Genomic DNA, 24,713 nt, shown 5'->3' with positions numbered 1-24,713 from the left:
TCATACCTTAATGATGTCACTAATTCCTAGGGAATTCATAAACTGCATTATTTTTTCAATTATGTTTATTATACTTGTTAATAGGTACTTGGGATTAATGTTAATATTTTAAAATTTGCCTGACAGGTGGCTCCTCCTCTGAGAACGACTGTGCGTTTGAGCCGGACTACTCCATCAGCCCCCTCCCGGTAACCGAGGGAATGCAGCATATACGCATGATGGAGGGCATGTCCCGCTCACTACCCTCTTCCCCCCTTCTTACCCACCAAGCCATCAGTGTGCGACTGCAGCCTGTCAAGAAACTAACCGGTAAGTGAAGGCAGCTTCTGGCAGAGCATGCTGGGACTTAAGTTTATCAACAACAGGACAGATTGCTTGGCATCCTTATTTAAGCAATCTAAATATTCTGCATCTACTCACCCCCACCAGTTTATAAGCTCTTTGTTTGTACTGACTCTTGAAGACAGCCAACTGGCCAATAGTGGGGTTGAATAGTTTTTGATCTGTGACGGTCTCATGCGACTACTTGTGAGAAGGAACTTTATCTCTAAAATCTATTTTGCCTGATGTTCTGCTTTTCTATCCTTAAATTATGTTTTGTTCTGTAAAGAGTGAACTGTGTATCTGGACTTGTATCCCATTCCAATCACAGGTAGTATAAAGACATTTTAAAACACAAATAAATCTGTAGTGATAGTTACATTAATATAAAACTGTAACTGTGCCTCTTGTGATGCTGTTTTGGTATTATAACTCCTAACGCAGGGCTTGACATATCCTAGGAGCCAGTTAGCTGATGGGCTTAGAGAAAGGTTACTGCAGAGGTTCCATTTTTGGAGTAATTTATTATTGTGGTCAATGGAGGCACATCTTCTGTGGCATCTTAAAAGATCCTAAATTTGGCCCCTGTGCCAATTTAAGTGTTCTTGTGTTTTTTAAAAGGTCTAAACATAGGTGTGTATAGTTGTATATGTATGTAGACTCCACATATTTATTTTGATTTTAGTGGAAACTTGTGTATCCTTTGTCTTCAATTTACATTCTAATGGTGCATACACACGATCAGATTTTTCCTTCAGATATGAACGATAACGATTTTAAAATCGTTCAGTCGTTCATATCTGAAGGAAAATCGTTCATATCTGACATGCCTGAACGATGGACGATCAACGATGCGCGTTCCCGATGGTCAGATAACGATTTCTGATATCTGATGTGTTTGCAGTCAGACTTGGACGATTCCATTCATTTTAATGGAGCGTACACACGGTCAGATTTGTCAGACTTGTCAGATTTGTCAGATGAACGACTGAACGATTGAACGATTTGAACGATTTTACCAAAGTTTGAACGATTTGAATGATTGAACGATTTTTGACTGCATTAAAATGAATGGAATCGTCCAAGTCTGACTGCAAACCCATCAGATGTCAGATATCGTTATCTGACAAACGGGAACGCGCATCGTTGATCGTCCATCGTTCAGGCATGTCAGATATGAACGATTTTCCTTCAGATATGAACGACTGAACGATTTTAAAATCGTTATCGTTCATATCTGAAGGAAAAATCTGATCGTGTGTATGCACCATAATGCAGTCAAAAATCGTTCAAATCGTTCAAAACTTTGGTAAAATCGTTCAAATCGTTCATCTGACAAATCTGACAAGTCTGTAACAAGAACTGCAGAATGTTATGAAAACATTTTAAGTTTTATAATTATTATATGTTACTGATTATGTCTTATATACCCCATGCAAGTCATCTGTATTTACCACCCAACTGTTACACACCAGGCTAAACTACTCCAGCAAATTCATAGAGTATATTTTCATCCTGCAAATCTTCCTTATTGATAGATTGACCGTATGGCATTAATGGTACATTTGATGCAGATCAAAGTATAATTCCTATTCAAGTGTTTGGTTTTTATTTTATCAAATTTAAAACCAAAGATACATTTTTTTTATTTCTTGATTTATCTTTAATTAAACTACCAACTAGCCCTTTAATATTTTTAGTTCTGTGCCGTGGAAGGTAAAATACAGTGTTCAGTGTTACCTTAACATTCCAGTACAGCTCTATTAAAAAGTAATGTATGACCTCTACACTCCATTACAGGTAGCTGCAGCTTCTCCCTCATTACTTGACCTGAATCCTTCATGGAATCTAATGCAGGTCAAAAAGCTGAAATCCACAGCGTGCATTTCTGCACAGCATCTCTGTAAATATGTCACTCAAAGTCAGCCTGATTAGTTAGATAAGCAGCTCCCTCCTGAAATGACAATCCACTGCAGTAATGCAATAGACCACAATGGCCTTTTTTTAATTTGGTATTATTAATACTCCACTTATTATTTATTTATTATTATTTATTAACCGTTTCTTATATAGCGCAGCATATTCCGTTGCGCTTTACAATTGTAAACATTAATAGAGCAAAACTGGGTAATAACAGACAGATATATAGGTAGGAAGGCCCTGCTCGCAAGCTTACAATCTATAGGGAAATAGGCATTGATACACAAGGATAGGTGCTATATATTGCATTTGGTCCAGCCAGAATGCACAGTTTCTTGGTTGGCTGCATGATCCAGTCACACAGGAATGTCGACCAAATGTCATGAGGATGTGAGAGAAAGACAATGTGTGAGATTGTGTGTGGACTGTAAAAAGGGGATGTAATTAGATATGGAAGCTATGAAGGTTATGTGGGAGGTTCTGGAATTTGATAAGCTTGCCTGAAGAGGTGAGTTTTCAGGGATCGCTTGAAGGATTGGAGACTAGCTGAAAGTCTTATTGTGCGAGGTAGTTCATTCCATAGAGTGGGTGCAGCGCAAAGAAAGTCCTGTAACCGTGAATGGGAGCAAGAAATGCATGGGGATGAGAGACGCAGATCTTGTGCTGAGCGTAGAGGTCGGGTTGGGAGATATTTTGAGATGAGTGAAGAGATGTATGTTGGTGTGGTTTGGTTAATAGCCTTATGTGTAAGTGAAAGTATTTTGTATTGAATACGGTAGAAAACCGGCAACCAATGGAGGGACTGACAGAGCGGGGCAGCACTTATGTAATGTATATTATTAGCACAGGAATATGCAGAGTTTGATATTTCTACTTCAGGGTCCATAGGGTATCCACAGGATACCTTGGGGGTATAGGTGTGACGTCAGTCGCAGGGCACCAAAGAGTTAAGCTTTCAGCCTCCCAGGATGCATTGGGTCCCCCTCCTATACCCCGCCCCCGAGACAAGGCACCTCAGTTTAGTTTGGTGCCCGGCCGGAGTCGGGTGCACCTGTTGGAGTGGGGGCTAGAAGAGCCCCTGAAGCTTTTTCTTCATGCAGCTGTGGCTGCACATCTGGATGAACAGCATGGACAGTCAGTCCTGACGTCCATGCTGTCTTCCCTACACCCCGCCGGTACCAGAACGCCGGTACTGATCCGGGGATTCTGGTGGGCATCTGGGGTCACAGCTAGCGGTGACCCCAGATGTTCCGGACCATGGCCGGATGCAAGGGGGACAGAGGTAAGCAGCGGGGTCCCGCGGTGGGTCCCCGCTGATCACATGGTCCTAAGTCCCCAGGCAGGGGGCTCCCTGGGGACTGGCTGCAGCGTGGAGCCAGGCGACCAACCTGCGCTTCCACTACCCCCTGGGACAGTGGACTGCAGCAGAGCGGTAGTGCTGCGGCGTCCCAGGGGTTAAATGCATGCCAGGGGAGCGCGCCTTCCCTGTCTCACAGCCGGCGCCTCCCCCGCTGCACACAGTCCTCTCTGCACTGTGCTGACTGGCCCTGTGTCAGCGCTCCTCCCCCAGGCCAGCCTCCTTTCTGCTCCTCGGCGGCCATCTTCTCCAACGCATGGTGAACGCTGCTGGAAGCACTGGACGGAAGCATCGTGGTCTGGGTCCCCCCGCATACCTCTCCTCCGCTGTGGTCAGGTTTGTGTATGCAGCGCTGTGTCCTACCAGGCCCTGTGTCTGTGTAGTTGAGTGATCAGCACTGTTAGTGCAGGAATTGATTTTCTTTGCATTGTATGTGACTGTGCTAGCGCTGCCTGTAACTTTTCTTCTCTAAACTGTCAGCTTTATTACTGTCCCTGTTCTTTCTGCTAAGCCCTTGCGGTGCGGTGCTGCAGGGTGGTCTCTCGCCTATTTAATATATAATTGGTGAGAGGGGTCACATACGGGGTGCCATCATGTCTGAAAGTGATTTTCCCCTCCGGCTACAGTGTACCACGTGTAAAGTACCGTTAGCGGAGGGGGAGGGTAGCGCGGAGGGCCTTTGCCGGCAGTGTTTGTCCATGGCGCGGCCTCTGACGGTTACAGCACCGGTACAGGAGCCGCCCTGGGCTTGTTTCGCTCAGGCGCTAACAGCTTTAGTGGGCCAGTTAGCTCCGCAGCCCGCGTTTACTCTGATGGGTTTGTCCCAGCAGTCTGTGGTGTCGTCACCCATGCAGGGTTTCCCACGACAATTGGTGGTACCCCACAGTCTCCCTATTTCCCCGCTCCCAGTTTCTCAGGAGCCAGCGTGGGTTAACTCCCTGACGAGTTCTGTACAGCACTTGTCGGATGTATTGCAAGGGGAGTCTGTGATGCGGCCTCATAAACGGCCGGTGGCGTCTCTGTCTGCTCCTTATGAGAATGACGAAGGGACGTCTGATGATGGGGAGATTCTGGATCCTTACGATCAGGAACCTCTCCATACTAAGGACGCTGATGCTAAGTCCAAAGTATATATTCCTGGACTTATTCGGGCGGTCCGCACAGCCTTGGTGATTGAGGACGAAGTTCCCCCAGCGGCTAAGTCTAAATATGCCTTTTTCAAAGATGTGAAGGGCGATGCCACAGTCTTTCCTCTTTCGGGTCAGTTGGTGGACCATTTAGAGGGGGCGTGGAAACAGCCTGGCAAAAGATACCAGCCGCGCGGTGGCTTATCCGTTCGCGGATAATTATTTTGCTAAGTGGGAATCCCCTCCACAGGTGGATTCTCACGTGACCCGTCTTGTCCGTAGTGCCACATTGCCGATGCCATCCATGTCCTCCCTTAAGGATGCTACGGACCGCAAGGTGGAAATCTGCCTGAAGTCCGCTTATTCCCTTGCGGGGGGGGGCAGCACGGCCGGCTATGGCCATTTGCTGGGTTGCCAGAGCGAAGGAGCGCTGGGCGGATTCATTAGAGGCTTCTTTTGATTCCGACTGTCCGGCCGAACAGGCGGAGTTGATTGGCAATCTCCGTGATTCGGCCACTTACATCAACGAGGCGGCTCTAGACATTAGTACTCTGGTGTCTAGAATTTCTTCAGCAGCGGTAGCTGCTCGTCGCACCTTGTGGCTGCGATCCTGGAAGGCGGACGCAGATTCCAAGAAGGGTCTGGAAGCCTTGCCGTTTACCGGAGAAGTTCTCTTCGGTCCGGATCTGGATAAGATTGTGGCCACGCTGGCGGCAGCCAAATCGGCTTGTCACCCGTCGGCCGCTGCTCCTTCTGGTTCTGGACCATCGTCCTTTCGGTCATCTAGGGCCCAGGGCAGGCCCAAACCACAGTCGTTTCCTCGTCAGGCTGGCCCTAGGAAATCGGTCAAGCCCGGAAGCAGGCATGGAGTACCAGACGTCCGGCCCCCAAGCCAGAGGACAAGCCTGCGGCCTGACGGTCCGGGCCTCCCTTTGGGGGATCCCAGGGTGGGAGGCCGCCTGCTGCAGTTCGCCCAGTGTTGGTCGGTCACTACGACAGACACTTGGGTTCTGGAGGTGGTCTCCCACGGGTACGCCCTCTACTTCCGGCACAGACCCCCGGCTCGATTCTTCACCACTGGTCTACCATCAGACCGGAACAAGGCTACGGAGCTGCGGAAGGTATTGCACACTATGCTCCAGGCTGGAGTTATAGTGCCTGTTCCATTCTCCCAGAGGGGCCAGGGTTTCTATTCAAATCTTTTTTTGGTACAGAAACCCAATGGGTCGTATCGTCCGATTCTCAACCTCAAAGCACTCAACAAGTCTTTGCGGGTACCGAAGTTTTGGATGGAGACCCTACGGTCCATCATTCTGGCGCTGGAACCTGGGGACTACATGGTGTCATTGGACATACAGGACGCTTACCTGCATGTCCCTATTCTTTTGCGCCATCAACAGTTCCTCAGGTTTGCAATCCGCAGCGACCACTTCCAGTTTCGGGCGTTACCTTTTGGCCTGGCGACAGCACCACGTGTCTTCACCAAGGTGATGGCGGTCATGGCGGCTTCTCTGCGGCTGCAGGGAGTCCGCATGTTGCCGTACTTGGACGACCTGTTATTGGTGGCGGGATCTCTAGAGCTCCTGTTACGCCACTTGGACCTGACCATTGCCCTGCTGCAACGGCACGGCTGGCTAATCAACTGGCAGAAGTCCACTCTAATCCCGTCTCGGAGGATTCTGCATCTTGGAGCCTTATTGGACTCGGGACAGCAAAAGATCTTCATGACGGAGGAAAAGATCTCTGCTTTGCAGTCAAGGGTGCGCAGTTGTCTGCACAGCCGCCGGGTGTCTCTACACTCGGCGATGAGGTTACTGGGCTCCATGGTGTCGGTGTTCGACATGGTGGAATATGCCCAGTTTCACTCCAGACCTCTGCAGCACCTGATCCTGTCAAAGTGGAACGGGCTGCCTCAGTCTCTGAAGTCCCAGACGATTGTGTTCACCCCGGAGGTTCGCCTGTCCCTTGCTTGGTGGTTACAGACGACCCACCTCAGCGAGGGACGTCCGTTCTGGATTCCAAATTGGGTCCTGTTGACTACGGACGCCAGTCTTCGGGGCTGGGGAGCAGTTTCGGGTCCACATCTGTTCCAGGGCAGGTGGACTCCGACAGAAGCGGAGCTTCCAATCAATATCTTGGAACTCCGTGCGGTCTTCAATGCTCTCCAGCAGGCACATCGGTTTCTCCAGGGTCACCTGGTACAGGTCCAGTCGGACAACGCTACCACCGTGGCCTACATAAACAGGCAAGGAGGAACCCGAAGCCGGGCGGCTCTCGTAGAGGTGTCTCGGATCCTGGTCTGGGCGGAGCGCAATCTTCCGGCCATATCAGCGGTCTTCATCCCGGGAGTGCTCAATTGGGAGGCGGACTTTCTAAGTCGCCAGGACGTTCATCCGGGGGAATGGTCCCTGCACCCGGACGTTTTTCAACTACTGGTGGACAGATGGGGTCTTCCAGAGATCGACCTCATGGCGTCCCGGCACAACAACAAGTTGCCGGTGTACGGGTCTCGCACAAGAGACGAAGGGGTGTCTCTGGTGGATGCTCTGTCCGTCCGGTGGACGTTCCGGTTCGCATACCTGTTCCCTCCGGTCTCCCTTCTTCCACGGGTAATCCGGAAATTCAAACAGGAAGGAGGGACGCTCCTGTTGATAGCTCCCGCGTGGCCCAGACGGCACTGGTTCTCAGACCTTCAGGGTCTGTCCGTGGACAGTCCTCTGCGGTTGCCGCTACGACCTGACCTCTTGTCTCAGGGTCCTTGTCGTCACCCGGACCTGACTCTGCTGTCTTTGACGGCGTGGCTGTTGAGACGGCCATGCTGAGGTCCCGGGGGTTTTCCAGCTCTGTGGTGCGTACCATGTTGCGAGCTCGGAAACCGTCTTCCGCGAGGATATACCATCGCGTGTGGCATACGTTCTTCCAGTGGTGTCGACCGAGAGGTTATGCACCGCGGGAGTTTCTTCTGTCTCGGATTCTCGCCTTCCTGCAAGCGGGACTAGATCATGGGCTTCGCCTTGCTTCTTTGAAGGTACAGGTTTCGGCCCTGTCTGTCTGGTTTCATCGTAGGATTGCTACAATCCCGGATGTGCGCACCTTTATGCAAGGTGTTGTCCGCATTCAGCCGCCCTTTGTTCCACCTGTGGCGCCTTGGGATTTGGCTGTGGTCCTGAGGGCTCTCCAAGGACCGCCGTTTGAACCACTGGGCTCAGTGGATCTTAAATGGCTAACAGCTAAGACTGTTTTCCTTCTGGCTATTGCTTCGGCCAGACGTGTTTCTGAGTTAGGGGCTCTTTCTTGTAGACCCCCTTTCTTGGTTTTTCATGGGAGCAGGGCAGTGCTCCGCACTCGGCCCGAGTTTCTTTCCAAAGTTGTTTCCCAGTTTCATGTTAACGAGGAAATCGTTGTTCCGGCCTTTAACTCACCGGGTCTTTCCGTGATTGAGGCCTCTTTGGATGTTGTGCGGGCCTTAAGGACTTATGTTGACCGCACTTCTTCGTTTAGGAAGTCGGACGCTTTGTTTGTCCTCTATGGCTTCCGTAAAAAGGGTTGGCCTGCTTCAAAGCAAACTTTGGCAGCCTGGATCCGTATGGCTATTTCTGAAGCTTTCATGAAGGCCTGCCGGTTCCTCCTTCTGTGAAGGCTCATTCCACTAGGTCTGTGAGTCCTTCGTGGGCAGCTCAACGTGGTGCATCTGCAGTCCAGATCTGCAAGGCTGCTACGTGGTCCTCTGTCCATACCTTCGTGAGGTATTACAGGTTTGACACCTTCGCCTCTCAGGATGCTTCCTTCGGGCGGCGGATTCTCCTTTCAGCACAGGAGCGTCCCCACCCTTAAAGGATACTGCTTTGGGACATCCCCAAGGTATCCTGTGGATACCCTATGGACCCTGAAGTAGAAAATATGAGATATGGTAAGAACTTACCCTTGTTATCTCTATTTCTACGAAGTCCATAGGGTTCCACAGGACTCCCGCCCTGTCGCACCTGTGCTGCAGATGGGCTTTGCTCTGGTCACCGGTTTTCCGTCTCCCTCTGGTGAGAATGTGATTCTTGTATGTGTCCAGATCTTTGTTCTCTCTCTTCCTTCTCCTCCTCCGGCCTATGGCTTGGTAACTAACTGAGGTGCCTTGGCTCGGGGGCGGGGTATAGGAGGGGGACCCAGTGCATCCTGGGAGGCTGAAAGCTTAACTCTTTGGTGCCCTGCGACTGACGTCACACCTATACCCCCAAGGTATCCTGTGGAGCCCTATGGACTTCGTAGAAATAGAGATAACAAGGTAAGTTCTTACCATATCTCATATTATATATATATATATATATATAATTTTTATTTTTTTTTATTGAAGGGTTATTTTTTTTCTTTTCTTTTTCATTCAAATTTAAACTGTATATGAACTTTTTTTTTTTTCAGTACTGTGGCAAAAGATAATGTATGAAATTCTATACTACCGTATATACTCAAGTATAAGTCGACCCGAATATAAGCCGAGGTACCTACTTTTACCACAAAAAACTGGGATGACTTATTGACTCGAGTATAAGCCTAGGGTGGGAAATGGCAGCAGCTGGTAGTGCCCCTAGTGGTAATCCTCCCTTTTAGGTGCCCCCTGTAGTAATCGCCCCCTGGTAGTGCCCCCAGTAGTCTTCTCCCCCCCCCCCCCCCCCCCCAAGTAGAGAGAGACGTAATAAGAATTAAAAAAAAAAAAAATCACTTACCTGAAACTCCCGCTCCTGGTCCCGCCGCTAACAGCTCCTCCGGCCGCTTTGCATGGAAGAGACGCCATTACTCATGACATCTCTCCCATTACCCACTGCGGGAGCCGGAAGATGGCTCCCGCAGTGGGAGCAGCAGCAGCCGCTGAGAGTCTGACAGACTCTCACCAGCTGCTGATTACAACAAACACACAGCTGCCGGCTCCGCCGGCTGTGTGTTTGTGCTGTGCAACGCTGACCGAACTCCGTCCGGTCAGCGCTACACTTCACTCGAGTATAAGCCGAGGGGGTACTTTTTCAGCACAAAAAATGTGCTGAAAAACTCGGCTTATACTCGAGTATATACGGTACATAAACAGCAGTCATAATCCCCAAATAAGCAGAGGGGCAGTTGAGCTAAGGTTTGGTGCCATTGTTGGCAGTGATGGTATAAGTGAGGGAAGGAAAAAACACATAAGGGAAGAGCACCCTGTTCATGAGAGCTTACAATCTATAAGGGAGGTGCAGACAGCCATGGGTGACACGCAGGGAAGAGACAGTGAGTCAGAAGCATGGAGCAGTGGGTTAGGATGAGAACTGGACGGCTTTGATAAAGAAGTGGATCTTGAGAGCCCATTTTAAGTTATGTAAAGAAGTGGAGAGTCTGATAGGGAGAGCGTTCCAGAGGTAGGGAGCAGCACGGGCAAAATCTTGGAGGCAGGAGTGGGAGGAAGTAATCTGTTGGGAGGAGAGTTGGGATTTATATGTGAAGCGAAGTGAGCATGTGAAGGAATGTAAATAGGAAATGATTGCGCGAGGACTTTGTACGTGAGTTCTGATTGGGTTCTGAAGGGGATCCAGTGAAAGTATGGTAGGAGAGGGGAGGCAGGTGTAGTACCTTTTGTAGAGTAGGATGGGCAGCAGCAGGAGCATTGAGGATAGATTGGAGTGGAGAGAGGTGGGAGACAGGGAGGTCAGATAAAAGGAGACCACAGTAGTCCAGTCTAGAGATGACTAGGGAGTGGATGAGGGTCTTAAATGCCTCCAGGGTGAGAAAGGTACTGATCTTGGTGATATTTCTGAGATGGAAATGGCAGGACTGCAAAAGATACTGAATGTGTGGTTTGAAGGAGAGGGAAGAGTCATGGATAACTCCAAGACCGTGTACTTCTATAATAGAGTAGATTATGGAGCTGTCAATAGAAAATGAAATTTGGTGAAGGTGAGGTTTTTTGGAAGGGTGGGAAGATTATCATCTTAGTCTAAGACATGTTAAGTTTAAGAAAGCCCAAGGACATACAAGAGGAAATAGCAGAGAGACAGCTTGAGATACGAGTGAGGAGAGAGGGAGAAAGATCAGGGGAGGAGAGGTAGATCCTGAGTGTCAGCATAGAGGGTGATATTGGAGGTCAAAAGAGATGTTGAGCTTACCTAAATAAGATCTATAGAGGCAGAATAGAAGTGTTCAAAGAAGAAAATCTTGGGAGTCCCCTACTGGTAGTGGAAGTGGGGGAGAAGTGTAATCAGGAGTTTAGACCAGAAAGAAAAGTCAGACAAGTAGGCAGACAGCCAGGAGAGGGCAGTATCACACTCACCGATGTAGTGAAGCATTTGCAGGAGTGTGGTCCACGGTATCAAAATCAGCAGAGAAATCAGGGAGAATGAGCAGAGGGTAGTAGCCCTTAGATTTAGCAAAAATAAGGTAATGCTGACTTTAGTGAGGGCAGTTTCTGTAGAGTGGAGAGGATGAAAGCCAGGCTGAAATCGGGCAAGCAGAGAGTGGGAGGAAAGGAAAGGCGGTTATAGACAATCCGCTCATGGAGTTTGGATGACAGAGATGGAGCAGTAACTGGAGAGAGTGTCAGGATCAAGGGTAGGTTTTTTTAAGAATGGGGGAGACAAGGGCATGCTTGATGCAGAAGAGACAGTGCCTGACGAGATTGAAAAGATGGGCAAGATGGGAAAAGGCAACGGGAGAGGGAGGGAAGAGATGATAGGGTCACGGTTAGAGGTGGAAAAGGGCAAGGTCTGGATTAGGGACATAACTTCATCTCCAGATTGTCAGAGCTGGTAAAATTGATAGGGGAGATGGGGAGAGACAGGCTGGGAAAAAAGAGAATTTCTGGTACAATGTTCCCCTTCTGTTGTGGTTTAACTCAGAATTATGCTGTAAAAATCTAATTACACTTTGAACACAAACATTGGTTTACCGAATTACTGTTTTTGTTCATTTTCCGGCGTTAGGGAGCAAATAGTCGATTGTCCTTTGCTCCCATACATTACCAGATTTTCGTTACAAAAAGCCAGATTGAACAGATAATCTTATAGTGTGTACCTAGCTTTAGGCTGCAGGCCTTGCATAGTGTTTTACTTCGAAGTGTTTTTGTTCAAAGTTTAATTATATTTTTATTATAGCATAATTCTGAGTTAATTTTAGTGTGTGCCTATCTTAACATACTCTGCTTTACCACTTAACTGATAATTTTTTCCCACAAAACCACTCAGAAATTTGTTTTTTTATATTCCTTAATAAAGTTTAACAAGTATTTGTAATATATTTTAATATTTTATTTTAAAAATAATTGTTTACGGGGTGTTTTGCTCCCTCCTCCCGTGTCCATAGGCCCCCATTATAAAATAATTTCCCTCCCCTATTGGCAATAGATGCACCAGTGGTCATAACTCATAATAATACCCCCTACACACACTTAGTGGTAAAATAAAAATCCCTTTTTTTTATAAACCAACCCTTCTCCCCTGTTTAACGCCCCTTTTTCTGTGCACACACCCCTCCTCCTCCTCCAACCCTGTGGCTAATATATATATATTTTGGTTTTTTTTACCCCCCCACCTCCAGCATCATCTCTCTTTATTACCCCACCCCCACTGATGCTAGATTTCCCCCCCCCCCTGAATTACACACACACACGCTCCCCTCCCCACATGCAGAGTGATGCGGAGCATATGTCAGTGGGGAGTGATGATCAGTCCCCCTTGCTGCAACTGATTTCTGCACTTGCAGGAATCTGCCAAATAGTGCTTGGAGGGGAACTAAATTGCCCTCCTTGCACTTTGAACTCCAATGCATGCGCGTCAGAATGCCGTTCACATGACATTCTGTTGCACGATTCCGGCACTCATAGACCACCGCATCACTTCCAGGGAGACACCTCCCACGGAGGCAGTGGTGATGTTACCTTCCCAACTGAAACACTTCTGTCTGCGGTCGCATAAAAAAAACGATGTCACCAGTTAAGGGATTAAGTATGGTTACCAAGCATGTATGATGATTAATTATAAACCATCCCCAATATCCTCCTACTACAAAGACAGGCACTAAAAGATAGCGGCATACCATCACTTCAGGATTTAAAATAAAGTTCTGTCTTAATACAGACTATAAACTGCTAATATAAATTAAGGACCATTTACGAAAATATTTTTCAATACAACATTTCAGTTCCACTAACAGCTTAAAGGTGCAGACAGAGTTGGAGGATACTAGTGTATGATATCTTGTGTCTCTCCTGCCTATTATCATTATGGCTTATACTAGTACTTGGCTTACCAAGACTGACCCACCCTACTGTAATGCATGTGTCATCCTCATTCAAAGCAGGCAGACATTTTGTGGGCTAAACCAATTCATTAGAAACCACGACATCTCTCGTGATGTAATAGGCTACATTTTCATAAGTACTGGTTCAGACTAAGAAATGGCTGCCTCAACTGTGTGGATGTGACAGGTGCATTAGAACTATGAGCATTGTACCACAGACAGTCATTTGCTAGGTGGTGCTGTTTGACATTTAATTTGTTCTCAGCGCTGAATTAATGCAGCGTCTGTAAACACTTAACGAACAGAAAATTGGTTTACCCCTAAAAGTAGGGTTGCTGGAGAAGCTGTCGGTCTCTATTGTATGCCAGCTTGCTTATTGAGTTAACTGGTTTGATCGTCTAATGAGGCGCTGCAAGTCTGACTCACACAGAGCCACACGTTATATATCTCCCAGAGGGGCCACTATGCTATAAATTCTGCTTTAGGGATCGATACAGATTCTGCAACCTGTATCCCTTGCAGCAAGGCACTATGCTATACAAGTGCTTTCTATTCCTTTCGGACACTGTAGAATTGGTATTACCTTACAGACCTTCCTGTATTACAGGGACATGTAGATTAGCTGTATACAGTATGTGCACGAAGAAGCTGCTTGCTAGTACAATTGCAGAGCAGTCTATGACAGTGAGGCTAGATGCTTTATATGTAACACGTTGCAGTGAAAATGTTGGATCTGATTCTCATCATATGCAGCACGGTAGAGCAGCAAAGACGTATTGTCTGTGTTGGGTGTGACGAATAGTGGATCAACCGTGCACTGTGATAAAATATCTGCAGCAGTTATTTATGGAGTGTTAGGACTGCTGCAGTGTAAAAAGAAAAATAATAAACTTGCTGAAATAAATGGAAGCTTTCAAAAAGTGAGGGGGATTTTCATGAATATGTGCTGCATAGTACTTCAATGTATAGCTGAATGGTGAATTTGGTGCAAGGCCACTTCTAAAGACTTCTGTAGAGGACAGTGAAGTCATCATCTGCAGTCTATTAGTGCAGAATGTAGAGATGCTGTGCAATAGATGAGTGGTTCTCAAACTCGGTCCTTAGGACCCCACACATGTCACGTTTTCCAGGTTAGCCAGCAGGTCCACAGTTGTAGTCATTACTCGCTGACACTTTTTAAAAGATCCACAGGTGGAGCTAATTATTTCACTTGTGTTTTTGTGAGGAGACCTGGAAAACATGCACTGTTTGGGGTGCAGGTTATAGGAACATAACTTTAGTCCCTTAGGATAAGGGGTGTTAACCTGCAGAATTGATGGTCTGCATATAATTGCATGTCATGGAATGTAGGACACTTCAGTGCCAGTAGCTTGTGGAAACTTTGTAGCCCAGGTGGCTCATTCGGTTATCAGGATTTTGTTGTACATTGATTTAAGGCTCATTTCTGTAAACACACCTCTTTTTAGACACTATTGGACTGGTGCAGAGTTGGACTTATCCCAGTGTGTGTAATGTATAATAGGAAAAATGGTTCTGCGCATACCTCAAAACAAGCAACATGCAAATATGCATGTGTGAACCTGACACTAGCATCTGCTTATGACTTTACAGCATACTTGCCTAACTTTGTGGGTGCAGGGTTAATGTTTGATAAATAGTTAAAAATATTGCTTGTTACAGTGGAACTACAGCTCCCAGCAAGCCCAGACAGTAAGAGCCTTTATTAACCACCCACTACATGCTTACTTACTCCATGGCGCTGGTAGGTTCCATTCTCCAGGGGAATTGGCAAAAATACGATCCCATACTCATGCCTGCCGACATTCTGGCTGCCCCTTCCGTGAGGGAGCAGCCAGATCTGCATAGGGGGCGTGATAGGGGGGCGCGGTGGGACAGCTTACATGGCATTTGTGGGTGGGGCTGCACCATTTTGGCCCCGTCCTATTTTGTCCCCACCCCCACTACACAATGCCAAGATTACCAACATTGAAGCAGGGGGCAGAGCCAAAATGACGCAATTCGGTGCGAATCGCGTCATCGCCCTCCCCCGCTGCAGGGGCTCCTCTTTTACCCTCTTGGGGGGATTGGAGGTGTCGGTGGCCACCGGCAGGCTAGCCTGCCATTCCAGGGGGCCGGGAGTGGCACCCGATTTTTGGGAGGCTCCCGGCCGAATCGGGAATGTTATGCCCATACTGTAGATACAGTGGTTGCCTGGCAGTGACAGTTCCCACGTGGTTTCCTGCACCTTAGCCATACAGTAACACACAGAAGCACTGCACAGCCTCAGGTTACCCAGCACGAGTGAATTAGAAGATACTGTTTTTGGCGCTTCAAGATACTATTGAGTCACAAGCTCGGCACATCACTACCATTGAGTCTAAGTTGGATGATTTAGAAAATCGTAGACAAAATAATCTACGTTTTATTAAAATTCCTGAACACGTCAAAGGGACTGATTTGTTGGATCTCATTAGTGTAGATATTATTAAAACTTTGTGTCCCTACCACTTCTGGTACTGTATTAATAGACAGGGCGCATCGTCTTGGCCCTGAACAAGATGCTCGTAATGAACCTCCTAGATCAGTAATTGCCAAATTTCAAATTACTGTGCTAAAGAAAATGTTGCATACAGGAAGCAGTGCACTCTTATGGTGCAAGATTGTAAAGTCTTGATTTTTCAGGACTTCTCAAATATTGTTACACAGAAACGTAAAGAATTTACTCCTATTTGCAAATACTTAAAAAATACAACAAATTTGCCCTAATTTTTCGTGCAAAATTGAAGGTTGTAGTTGATGGCATGCTGATTGTGTTTGTGGACCCCCGCTTGGCCATAAATCATTTAAAGATCCCCTCATCTACACCTTTTAGCAATCCACCCCAACTGGATGATGACTTTTTACTGTGCATTTGCATTGTCTGACATCTTCTTTTGCTATTTCTCTAATGTTACTAGTTGTATTACTGTTTGTTGCCTTTACTGTGTTTATGCAAAGGCTCTTGCAATGCTCTTTAGTATATTGATTTTATTGTTTTTCCTCTCTTTTTCTCTCTCTCCACGGCTTAGTACATCTACCCCTGGAAGAGAAAGAAAGTATCAACCAATCAGCTCGTAACTGTAATTTTTCAAACACAGCCTTTAACATGACTGGAGCTGATTGGTTGGTACTTTATCTCTCTCCAAGGCGCTTAGAACATCTACCCCCCCAGTCTTTTTCTCTCATTCTCTATTTGTTCATGTGTGTCCAGGCTCTGGTTAGCTCTCATGGCCTTTACTGTACCTTTCTTACTCGCTGGGATGAGGTGGGCATAGCATTGTTGCATTTATTACTCTTGGTTCATGTACCTACATGTGGTATAGGTTAATGCCACTGCAATATTAACAAGCGAATTCACAGCTTTCCTCCACCTCCCTACGATTAGTATCATTATAATGTAGAAGGGTTGAATTTGGTTATTAAACGACGTAAAGTACTTAGGTAGAGATTTATCAAGGCTTGGTGAGAGATAAAGTGGTGAGATAAAGTACCAACCAATAAGCTTCTAACTGTCATGTTACAGGACAGTTAGGAGCTAATTGGTTGGTACTTTATTATTATTATTATTATTATCTTTTATTTATGTGGTGCGGCAAGGGTTCCACAGTACCTTACAAAACTTTCTCTATCATTGTCATCGTTTTATATCATGTCTGAACATGGCTAGGACTAAGAGATGCACTAACAAAACACTGAGAGCTATGGAGGAGATTTATTATAGCGGCACTTAACGTGCCACTATAACGCTTCCTGCTTTACCGAGGTGAAGTATGAAGCACGAACAATGAGATGTATTAACATCTCATCGGCCGGAGGGGGGAGTTTTCACTCCCCTCTCCGGCAATCTCCGCTAGAGCTCACAGCGCATCAGCCAATTGCTGATGCGCTGTGTCTCAGTCCCAGCCAGCTCCACTGAGCATTCGCTGGATCTCGCAAGCATCGCAAGATCTCGCGTGGAGCCCGCAGCAGCGACAGAGCTGTGGGGATAGGGCATTGCCAGGCTGCAGCTGTCGATAGCTGCAGCGGGTGGAACGGTCAGGCGAACTGACCGTTCATACATTGCCCTGCCTATCGGCGCTGCTATCTTGTAGATAGCAGCGCCAATAATGATGGGCACATATCGCCGCTGTCATTTACCACCCAGCACCCCAATCATACAAGGGTGAGAAGCTGTATCCGCACACATAACGAGTGCTGATGCCGCTTCGGCGGTTGATACATCTCCCCCTATATGTGCAAATGCTAGGAGCTTAGAAGATAACATTTCAGAACTAATTGTGACAAGGGATGATCTGGATGTTGTGGCTATTACGGAGGAGTCATATCCTGGATACTCTCCCCAGCTGGACTTTGATAACCTGGCCGTGAGTATCTGTCCACATACAATTGCCCTTACCCTAATACCCTAACACTAATACTTAACCCCTTACTCTAATACCCTAGCACCCTTAACCCCCGATTCTAACAACACCAAACCCTAACTCTAGCACTAACGCCTAACTCTAATACTCTAACACTAATACACAAACAACCCTTAACAACATACCTTAACCCCCAACTCTAACCCAACCCCTAACCCTGAAAGGGCAGACTAGATGGACAAAGTGGTTCTTATCTACCGTCAAATTCTAGGTTTCTACTTTCTATCCATCTCTCCAAGCTTTGATAAATCTCCTACTTTAGTCACCTTTAATGCTTTCGCACTGATATCGCCCTATTGCTTGAAAGACATTGGCTGAAGAGTTCCAATTCCTCTATAAAAAAGCCAGTGGATATAGCAATGTAAGAAAAAAAAAAAAAAAAAAAAAAAAAGAGGTGTAGCAGTTACTAACACGATAGCAGACCCAGAGGGCATGCAGCTTCTTGTTCATGTCACAATTCAGGTGAGCAATTTACCCTTCTCAATTTATATGCTCGGAATCACTCAAACATGTCCTATTACAAAACCTTCTCTAATTTGGGCTTGAGTCCCTTAATTTAATTATAGGTGATGACTTTAACGCCCTGCATTACATAACTCTTGATCATTCCAACCCTCCAACTTACTCCCCTGTACAACCTTCTGTGCTCACAACATGTCATGATTGACGCATATAGATTGCAGAATGACTTTTATTCCCGGGTACATGACATATTTACTAGAATCGATTATATTTTAGCTGCTGAGACCCTGTCTCCAAGCATTGCTCGCCGTTCTATGTATAACATTTTTATCTCTGAACATGCTTCTGTCCTTTTTGATTTGACGTGCTATAACCCCCTACTCACCTCCTGCCTTTGGTGCTTCCCTTCCTTTCTCGCACTAAATGAGGAATTATCTGAAGATTCAATGGCAGGAGTACTCAGACGACAATATTGGTAATTGGGATGATCCGGCATTGTTCTGGGAGGCGTGAAAAGCAGAAATGAGAAGTCATATTATTTCATACGTAGTAATATTAACCAAAAAGACAAATTACATGTCTTAACTAGTAAATATTATGTACTTTTTATCACTGTTCTTTATCCTTTAATACGTCTGTAAACAAATCTATATTCTAAATAAATGAATATTAAAAGCGTTTCTTCTGAAAGTGACTAGCAGGTCAATCCAATTAGCCGCAATGATCTTGCGGGTGCGAGTCATCGCGGCAACAGCCGCACTTTACGGCAGCCCGAACTCGCACAAAAATGCTCACAGCCCCATAGGGCTCCGAGCAAAATTTAGCAAATTTGGGTTCAGAGTGGGCCATGAAGGGTGCCGTAAAGTGCGGCTGTTGCCGCGATGACTCGCACCCGCAAGATCAAGGGCGCCGGTGTTTTAATGCTGTGGCAATGGCAGCTCGCATCCTTCGGCTAATTGGATTGAGCCCTAGTCTTAGAATAGATTACATGAAAAATAATTAACATAGTTTTAATATAATACTTATAATTAATATAAGGCGTGCCAGCTTCAAACTTTCATGGCCAAACAACAAACTATATATATATATATATATATATATATATATATATATATATATATATTATACTAAAATAATAGACCCTTCTACTGGAACAACACTCACCTCTCAACCCAAAATATCTAAACATTTTTTAACCTTATTTTCAATATCTGTATTCCTCCACTTCAATTAATCTCGACTTACTGCAGACTTTTTCTTTCTACCCAGCAGAGGGAGCATCTTAGAGAGGTTATTTCTGAGGCTAAAGTAAAGGCTAAATAAATAACCGGGACTGGACGGTCTCAATGGTAATTACTATAAAATTTTGAAGCATCATATAATACCCACTCTCACAAACTTATTTCAGCAAATTCACTCCCAATAATATTTACCCTTATTTTAATGAGGCAATCACTATACTTCTGCCCAAAGACCCATCGTCATTGGTCTAATATAGACCTATTACATTTGTAGCAAAAATCCTATCCACCAGGCTGCAGGAAATGATGCCGATGCTCCTTACTCCTCATCAAATTGGCTTCATACATGGATAACATTCCGTTATAGGAATGAGGTCTGCAATTGCGGTATTGACATTCTCTCCTGCTCATAAATATTCCTCTAACATATTTTGAGCCTCATTGCTGGTAAGGCCTTTGATGAGTTTCATTAAATACTTTGGGAACATTTATATTTGATCCTGGAATCCAGAAATTTTGGATTACCCTTTTTCAATATGATTAAATATTTCTGTCTTAATCCGTGTTCAAAGTTGCTTTTTAATGGACTTTTTGTTTAGGGGCACGAGGCAAGGATGTCCCCTTTTTCTTTATTAATTAATTTGGCTCTGGACCCATTATTAAGTGTCCTTCAGAATAGGTCACTCCTTCGTGGTATTTCTATAGATGCTGTGGAACTTAAACTATTAGCCTTTGTGGATGACATACTCCAGCTGTAAGTTTGACCTCTCTATTCGATAAAGTTACTCAGTTTAGCCATATCTCTGGATTCATAATTAATTTTGCTAAATCCACTGCAATGGCTTTAGGTAACAGACCCTTTTATCCTACAGGAGATCTGGGTGGCTTTCTGTGGTTGATGTTCAGTATTCCATATTTAGGCATTCTTCTACCTAAAAATATTCCCAACCTCTGTTGTTTAAATGTTATACTTTTTTTTAATCAGAAATGGAAAGTTGGCAAAACCTACAACTTTTGTATTTATTTAGAGCTAATGTAATCAAAATAATCACATTATTATATGTGTTCATTATTATAGGGTTATTATATCCCTTACAAGTCCTCCCACTTTCAATTTTCACAGATAAAAAAAAACAAAAAAACAGCTGCCTTCCAAAAATGTATATGAAACAATAAATAAAAATGAAGTTTGAAACTTCTTCAACACAACAAAGCAGGTGGAGGGGGGAGGAATTAACTTCTCTAATATTCCCTTAGAATCATGCAGCAATGTGCCACTATATCAATGACTACACCAACTACTCTTTGGAAAAGCAATTCTGTTTTAAATTGTATCTAGTCTGTTTTTTTACATATGCAAAATCAGGATATCCCCCCAACTCTTCTTGAGAACCCTCTATTGATGTCCACATGGTTGACATGGAACACTATTGCAACAAGCATGCTTCATACTTCAAATACTCCACCTCCCTCTGCTGGGTAACAATCATTTCCAGAACTGTTGTGCTACCTCTGTTTTTTGATTCTGGGAATCACAAGGTCTGCGAACGGCCAGATAACTCTCTGATTCTTTGTTGAAATGCCCTTTAATCTTTGCTTAGGCACAACTCCGTTATGAATTTCTTCAGAATTGTGACTTCGCTTTTTACATGCTCTATACCATGCCAACAATGTAATATTCTTTCTCTCTCCTATGGATTGGGACAATCTAATTAGATGCTGGCTATTTGAGTAGAGCTGTATCTTATATTTATTGTATTTTGAAGATTCCTTACTTTACTGGAACTTAGGACCTGATTCAGACCTTCTCGCTAAGCTGCAGCTGCTCGCACTGACCGATAGTCAACAGTCTGCCATGCATACAATTCGCAGTGCGCAAGCCAGTCTCAGCGATGGGGAATTGTGCGCTCGTTGTACACAGACTGCCCGCTACTTTGAGTGACAGAATGTGTTGTTTAAAGGTGGTAACAGGGGAAGGTGCTTGTGAATGGGGGAGTGGATGTGCGAACGGAGGCGTGTCTGAGTGCCCAAATGGAATTTTGTGGGTGTGCATAATTAGCAAAGATGCGTCCTACTACACGTCACTTGGTGGTTTTTTACACTGAAGAGCTCGCAGTGCCTGCGGGAGGGTAGAGTCAACCACAAGGGCTGCGATCGCTTCCAATGGTCCTCGATGTACCAATGTTTAAAGACACTTCCTGGAGATGACGTGCGCTAGTGGACGTGTAAAGACACGCTAATGGGCTTCTACATTGGCAAAGTGATCACTCGCCAAGGCATAGTGGGAGTGTTTATGCCTTGGCATGCGATCGTCTGCCATGCCGTCACTTACCCGAATTTGCATATGTTAGGAGCGACCAGCCGCAACTAGCGACCGGGTCTGAATCAGGTCCTTATTCCACAGTTATCACCAAATGGCAGACACACTTTCCTAATCTTAGTAAAGCTACTATTTTATGCACTTATTCTCTTCAAACAATTACGGCCACTAGTTATAGGGAGATCTTCTACAGGCTGTTTTATAGAGGTTACTTATCCCTCAACTACTGTCACTTTATTGGCCTCGCTGAGTCTTCAGTTCTGAAGCTTCCCTATATCACTGCTTTTAGTACTGCTGTTATTAAGCATTCTGGATTAATATTAAACAATTTGCATTAGCTGACTTGGAGCCTGATTCAGAATTATACAGAATTGCACAGCTGCAGGGAAGCGGCTGTACAATTCCATACAGCTAATATGTTAATGCAGCAGGAGGCGTCTGGCGTAAATAGATGCCTCCTGACTGCATTGCAGATCCAAGTGGGAAGCACCTTTTGGATCTTCTGTGAGACCATCTGCAGTCTGAGTATCCCTGAGGTTACTCAGATTGCCCCATGCAGCTCCGTAGTCGAGGAGATGCAGACCCTGGCCTCAGCACTCACATTATACGGGGGCGACAAGCCCCCACCTTGCTTCTCTATCAGGCTGCGGGTCAGGGGGCACTGCGTGCGATCAGAACCTGTGCATGTACAGGCTCTCCACTATGAGAGATGTGCGTAAACCATCAGGTTTATGTGCATTTATGAATTAGGCCCTTGGTCAATTATCTTCCATTAACTCTGGAATGGGAAATCTTGGGACAGCTCCCGGTGACAACTAAAATATCTACAGGCTGTAAAAAAAACTGCTACTAATCACTTCGGTTGTTGCAAAAAAAATGGGTTCTGCAACAATGGAACCAATCTGCCCCTCCATCCCTCTTTTTTTGTGTTTTACGAGAAAGTATTTTATGTTTTCAAAATGGATTGGGTTGAATCTTCCGTACATAGGGAACAAACAGTCAAACCATTATTTTCAATTTGGGAACGTCTTATTGACACCCTTTCCATTGACCTCAAACAACAACTACAATATTGTTTTAAATCTACACTAATGGCCCCCATACACGGGACAATTTGAAAACGTACGACACCTCGTTACATTTTCAAGTTTCGTCCGATGCATCGCAGAATGTGGTATACGATGCATCTTACAAGATGCTTCGTTTACCTATTTACGGCATGACGGATCGTAGATCAAATGGTTTTTCCATCTGATCGACGATATCGATCCATGACGCCGGGGACGCGCATCTCATATGAATCGTCTATGAAAACCCTATTTTTCACACGATTGGTTGTTACGATCAGTCGAAAACGGCCAGATCGTGTGAAAAATCGCCCCGTGTATGCGGGGCCTTAAGGTATGAAACCAGAAACTCAAACAACCCCCCTAATGGATTTCAACTAATTAATAACCACTCTTTTAGACCTGGTCATGCATGGATCACTCCCTGCCCTCCCTCTCTCCCCTTCTATCTTTTCTTCTCTTTTTACTTTTTATGATTGCCATATTGCCTTTTCAATATTGAACAGGTATCACTATTGTAATGCTCTTTTGTGATGTATTCCACTACTCCACAATTTGCATCACTACAGTTTTAATGTGTTATAGTTAAACACAATGATTTACTCTTATTCTTATTGTACACTCTTGTTTTCATTGTTTGTATGCTGACACATTGTTCTATTATCTATATTACTGCCAACCAAATGTTTTATATGTTTTCATGGCTATATGCCTTTGTTTTCTCTTGTTATTCATGTAAAATGTGGATTCTGCTTTTTGTATCCCGATAATTCCTTGTCTTCAAATAATTTTTTGAAAAAAAAAAGATCTGAAATCACAACACAACATTAGTACATAACCTGTGGTACTTAGGCAGGAAAACATTGTGCTTGGCAGAACTTCCTATTTATACTTTGAGTTGGTTTGCAGATTATTAGTATCCTCACTACACTTCAGCAAGCTGTAGAAATATTGACTAAACAAGCTAGCCTGACACAGGCGCATGAAACTATACAGAGAAAAGGGAACTTATGGCATACCTGCCTACTTTATCCTTTCTACCCGGGACATGGTACTGGACTCTTTTCTCCCTCTGGTTTCAGAAATGAATTATTCCTACCCTAAAATTAATGTTTGATTCAAATGATGTTCTTTAATTACTTTGCTCACCCCCAGTTTCATTCATGGAGAATTTCTTGGGAGAAACACAGAGCACTGGTTCTTGTGTGAAAGGGATCCTGTTGACAGGTGTATTGTATTTGTGGAGCACTATTTCCACACTTTCAGCCTTACTTGCACCACTGCACTGTTAATCCCCTGGGAGAAGGTGTTAAGTTTAGCGTCTGTATAATAGTTTAGCCGCATGTGCCCTAATTACAAGGTTATTTTGTGGTTCCTTGTAGTAGACAATGCTAGGGGTGCAGTGCAGTGCTCTTTCCAAGTCTCTTGAGTGTACAATGTTTGCCTGACATGTAATGCCACCATACATTATCAGCACTGCCGTTACATTAGATAGAGCTAGACATTTATTCTGTGTAACTTCCAAACTGCAGCTCAGGTTCTCAGAGTATTCTGACTGTGGCCTCTGCTGAGCACCAGCCTTAGCACAAAGCACAGGCTTCTGGAGCAATGGAAGGAATTATTAGGACCAGCTGTGTAACTGGACATCAGAGTCAGGAGGAGTGACGTGCTGACTCCTAGTTCCGTGGCAAGTAGCTGGTCCCAGTGACGTCTATGGGAGATGTTTCACATTATTGTAATCCCAGGTATGCCGGTCCTTTCCTCAGCCACATTACAAGCATACATCAACCATTTCCATCCTTCTGTAGCACACATCATGCACAGGCTAGACATGTCCCTGTTGATCTGATTTATGTGAAATGATTGCCTCTGTGTCTGTTCTGCACAAAACCATCAAATCTTCTATCAAACCCTCTAGGCTGTATATCGGAGACATGCAAATCAGTTCTAAGATTTGTATGAGAATGAACTGGTCCAAGCTGTGTTTGTTGCGCTGTTTGCTGGGATTTATGCTAGAATGGGAGATTGGGAATAGAAAGCATTCGTGTTTAGATTTAAACATTTTACTGTTCATGCTGATATGACAGCTCTGTATTCTATCTAATCTATATGACCTGTAGCATTGAAACATGTTTAAATTGTATGGCATTTCTCCAAGTCTACTTCATTCCCATAGGCATATTGCAAT

The 24,713-nt window shown here is 45.1% G+C and overlaps 1 protein-coding gene across 11 annotated transcripts in view; it reads left to right on the top strand.

Moving 5' to 3' along the window:
- Nucleotides 1-24,713, top strand: part of TANC2 (tetratricopeptide repeat, ankyrin repeat and coiled-coil containing 2) — a 632,660-nt gene that overhangs the window by 456,341 nt on the left and 151,606 nt on the right. For all 11 annotated transcript variants that reach the window (XM_088470703.1, XM_088470704.1, XM_088470696.1 and 8 more), the window contains one exon: nt 127-309. In XM_088470703.1, coding sequence (XP_088326829.1) covers nt 127-309 — 183 coding nt within the window. The remainder of the gene's footprint in view (nt 1-126; nt 310-24,713) is intronic.

Source organism: Taudactylus pleione, unplaced genomic scaffold (assembly GCF_031769625.1).
Source record: "Taudactylus pleione unplaced genomic scaffold, aTauple2 ptg000102l, whole genome shotgun sequence".
In the NCBI taxonomy this organism is placed as follows: domain Eukaryota; kingdom Metazoa; phylum Chordata; class Amphibia; order Anura; family Myobatrachidae; genus Taudactylus; species Taudactylus pleione.
The sequence above is the reverse complement of the archived record's forward strand: the minus strand, read 5'-3'. Positions and strand labels throughout refer to the sequence as shown.